This window comes from Cololabis saira, chromosome 6, assembly GCF_033807715.1.
Source record: "Cololabis saira isolate AMF1-May2022 chromosome 6, fColSai1.1, whole genome shotgun sequence".
Lineage (NCBI taxonomy): Eukaryota > Metazoa > Chordata > Actinopteri > Beloniformes > Belonidae > Cololabis > Cololabis saira.
Genome location: NC_084592.1, coordinates 15,820,451 through 15,824,235, shown reverse-complemented (window position 1 = coordinate 15,824,235; position 3,785 = coordinate 15,820,451). Strand labels below are relative to the sequence as shown.

Genomic DNA, 3,785 nt, shown 5'->3' with positions numbered 1-3,785 from the left:
AAATGCCAGCTTCCGGTGCACGAATATGAGTAAACGGTTGATTTTGGTTCGTTTTTTCGTTCCTGTTGACGTGATTTCATTTTTCTTATATGAAATAGAAAACGAAAATAAAAGCGTATTTTGAATCTTTGTTAAATCATATTAACACAAAAAAAGAAAAAATGCAGTGTAATTCAATATTTGTTTTTTGTTTTAAAAGGAAAATCAAATAAACCAATCGTTTTTTGTTTTTTGATTCCCACTCATGATGGAAAAATCCAATGACCAAAAGATACACTGACCGAAACAGCGCCCCCATTTTCGTTTTTTCCTTTTAAATTCAAAACGGGAAAACCAGTTCTGAAAAAACCAAACAACCAAACAACCAAATGAAATAACGGCCGAAATTTGGTTTTTGTAAATTCTTTTTTTAATTTTTGTATGAATATGACGGCGGACAGACCGGAAGCGGAAGTACAGTGTAATGCCGTCAAAATAATACAAACTTATTTTCGTACATATTATATTTATAATATCTTAGTATACAGTCTTATGTGGCTTTATAGACTTAACCTGTGAGAATGATACTGTTGCTTAGTTGTTTTATGATGTTTGTATAGTTTTAAATTGTTTAATGGTCGCTGCCACAGTTTGCTCCGTTGCCATGGCGACCACAGCGACCGCCGCCGCCGGTGTTCTGTCAAATTATGCTACCCGGTGAATGCATGGATCTATTAATAAAATCTGATGAATGTCCTACTTTGCGTCAATGCGCATGCGCACCAGTCAACAGCGTCGACTTGACTAAAACAACACGGAATCGTCCTACAGCTGTTTAAGAAGAAAACTGGGAAAACGGTAAGAATTTAGTGTTTCCTGCAACCAAATTGTAGTTTTCCATGTTTGCGTGCTAATTTAATGTTTCCTACAACCAAATTCCAACTTTCTTGTAGTTTTTCATGTTTGCGTGCGTGTCGACCAGCCTTTGCATGACTTTTGTTAGTTGAATATAAACTACCGTGTTGCAACGCCCTATAAGCAGTACTCGAGTTGTAAAAGAAAATCAGCTGGGATGGTGGATTTTTTTATCATATGGGGACAGATAATTTGTGCTGATTACAAATAATATAATATATTACAAATAATAGCACTGACCAAAACACCTGCAGAAATACTGCAGGAATGACATAGCAGCAGTTAAATGCAGCCTTCTATAAGCTTTAAATATCCACTGGGCTTACATCAAATACATCAAAACACAACAATAAAAAACACTTTTCTGAACTTATCAATATGACTCTGTCCTTCACAGGATGGATCACTGCAAAAACTCAAAATCTTAACAAGAATATTTGTCTTATTTCTAGTTAAAATGTCTCATTTTAGTAAAAAAATCTCATTACACTTAAAACAAGACTCATCACTGGAAAAAACAACAATTTTCACCTGTTTCAAGTAGATTTTCACTTGAAATAAGTAGAAAAATCTGCCAGTGGAACAAGATTTTTTTGCTTGTAATAAGAAGATAAATCTTGTCCCACTGGCAGATTTTTCTACTTATTTCAAGTGAAAATTTACTTGAAACAGGTGAAAATTGTCAAATAAGTTATTTTTCTGGTGATGACTCTAAATGTTGAAATAGCAGTAAAACCACATTCATTGATGAAATGACAAGGGATGGAAAGGGGGGGAGATGGCAGTTTTACAGGGGGGATGATTTGGACCGTTTTTATTTCAGGGGGGATGATTTGGACCGTTTTTATTTCGGGGGGGGGGATGCCATCCCCCCTCATCCCCCCTCAACTCGAGTACTGCCTATAAGAGATGTAAATATGCGTAAATAGTAGGGTGGGGTGTAGTGCAAAAATAATAATAGTAATAACACTGGTAATGATAATAATGATGATAATAATAATGCATGTATTGCTGTCATATGTTATATATAATATGTGCATGATATACAATATGCTATTTTTGGCTGCTTATAGCAGTCTTTCTATTGTATTATATATTTTATGACATTCTTTGTTCACATTTTAGGTAATAGATGCCTATTTGCACATCTTCATTGAAAAGCACAAGGCAAGTAAGAATAACATGTTCCAGGTTAGCATATAGGGTCCATTATTAGTCCTGTTAGATGGAGACCTAAGGACTCACGCGCAGAGAAATGAGCTCTGATATGCAGGATTTAATGTTATACTATACTATACTACTTTTCTGTGCACTGGATTCTTATGGTATGTCGGTACCTATACAGTTTTTTTGCTAACCTGACTTCAGAAAGTACTGTTTTGCTTACAGAAATTTAAATTGAATTTTTTTAAAGATTGTCAACATCCCCAAGAAGGCCCTCATCCTTATTGATCCCTTTGGGAAAGAGGACTATTATTCAAGAAAAGTTCTCCACAACTGGAGGTAATCTGCACTACTCAAAATTAATGATTTACAATGAGAACTTGTATGGCTAAATGCTTAACTGTTTCTTATTCTGTGTTTCCCAGGAACTACCTTAAAAGGATGGAGAGAAGGGGCTGAGGCATGGCAGGTGGAGACTGTGCACCACAATAAACAGCAGGATGCCAGTAGCTGCAGAGTTTTGGTTATGAAGGTATTAAATCATCATTTGGATAGATGACTAGATAGATTATTACCAAATTAATGTCCTCTTCTTCCAACTTGGTGACTATGTGAATGTGGATAAAAACACTGCGTTTCAGTTTGCAGAAAACTTCATCACTGAGGAATCCACAGAGGTCGTCACCACAGTGGAGGCTTTGCATGAATACAGGAAGCAGATTGCCTGTAGCCGGCTACAAAATCCGGGTCAGTGTAAAAATGCTTGGATAATCAGTTGCCACAATGTGGTAATTACAATGACTACTACAACTACTGTTTTTTTCTGTACACATAATAAAGTGTACTTTTAAATACACATTTCATAATGGATGCTTGATATCTGTAGGTGCACATGCTACAAAATGTAGAAATGTAAGAACAACAGAGATGCCTACACTGCTGTCAATACACGCATAAAAAAGGGTTCTTTATTCTTTTCAAGGCGATGCAAAAGATTACTGCATAGTGTGCGCCCTGCTGGAGTGCGATCCAGAGCACAGCATGATAGGAATGGTAAATATTTTATAAAAGAATTATAATTGTTTTATGTGAAATGACTTTATGAATGTTACATGTTTTTAAATTGTATTGTTTCTGTTATGTTGTCTCACTAGGTGCAGTGTGGGACATGTCATCAGTGGGCCCATTTGGAATGCGCCAAGTACACCGACGAAGAAAATTACACCTGTCCAAAATGCTTGTGATTGAATAAATGCAGAATAAAAAAGGAATGTTTAACTGCCAGCAGTGTCTTTGTGGGTCTGCCCCAATCACAATTCCAGCTTCCTTTACCAAGGTTGCTGATCTTCTACTGCATCTTCATTTTACCCCCAACTACTACCCCACCCCTCATATCCACTGATATCCACTTTTTATGTACAGGTTGATTTGTCACATGGAGACTACTGCTGCATTCAGATGAATCTGAAAATCTGATGAATATGAAACTTTGTATAAACCTTTTCTTTATGATACTTCCTGGAAATGTGCATTTACTTCTTTTCAAAAAGAAATTAGTGATAAAAAATAGATATATGTAGCTTGAAAATTTATTGAAACACAACAAGGTGAGATACAGGCAGTTCTATCCGCATGCGTGTATGTGACAGCATGATTTGACGGGGTATTTTCATCTGCCATATCGTGCTACATGATATCTATGTGCTTCTACATAGATAAATGCATGT

General features: G+C 36.1%; 1 protein-coding gene across 1 annotated transcript; it reads left to right on the top strand.

Annotated features, from left to right (window-relative positions):
• The first annotated feature begins 650 nt into the window (after positions 1-650).
• LOC133445568 (E3 ubiquitin-protein ligase SHPRH-like) lies at positions 651-3,302 on the top strand. Its single transcript, XM_061722893.1, has 7 exons — positions 651-837; positions 2,020-2,061; positions 2,309-2,397; positions 2,484-2,590; positions 2,700-2,805; positions 3,041-3,111; positions 3,213-3,302. The coding sequence occupies exons 2-7, from the start codon at positions 2,027-2,029 to the stop codon at positions 3,300-3,302; spliced, it is 498 nt and encodes a 165-aa protein (XP_061578877.1). The 5' UTR covers positions 651-837; positions 2,020-2,026.
• Positions 3,303-3,785: the final 483 nt, after the last annotated feature.

What these genes read in the sequence shown, in the direction of transcription:
- LOC133445568 (XM_061722893.1), top strand. Translation starts at nt 2,027, where the DNA reads ATGCCTATTTGCACATCTTCATTGAAAAGCACAAG. An exon ending in AAAGTTCTCCACAACTGGAG is followed by an intron (nt 2,398 to 2,483) that starts GTAATCTGCACT and finishes TGTGTTTCCCAG; the next exon opens with GAACTACCTTAAAAGGATGG. An exon ending in AGCACAGCATGATAGGAATG is followed by an intron (nt 3,112 to 3,212) that starts GTAAATATTTTA and finishes TTGTCTCACTAG; the next exon opens with GTGCAGTGTGGGACATGTCA.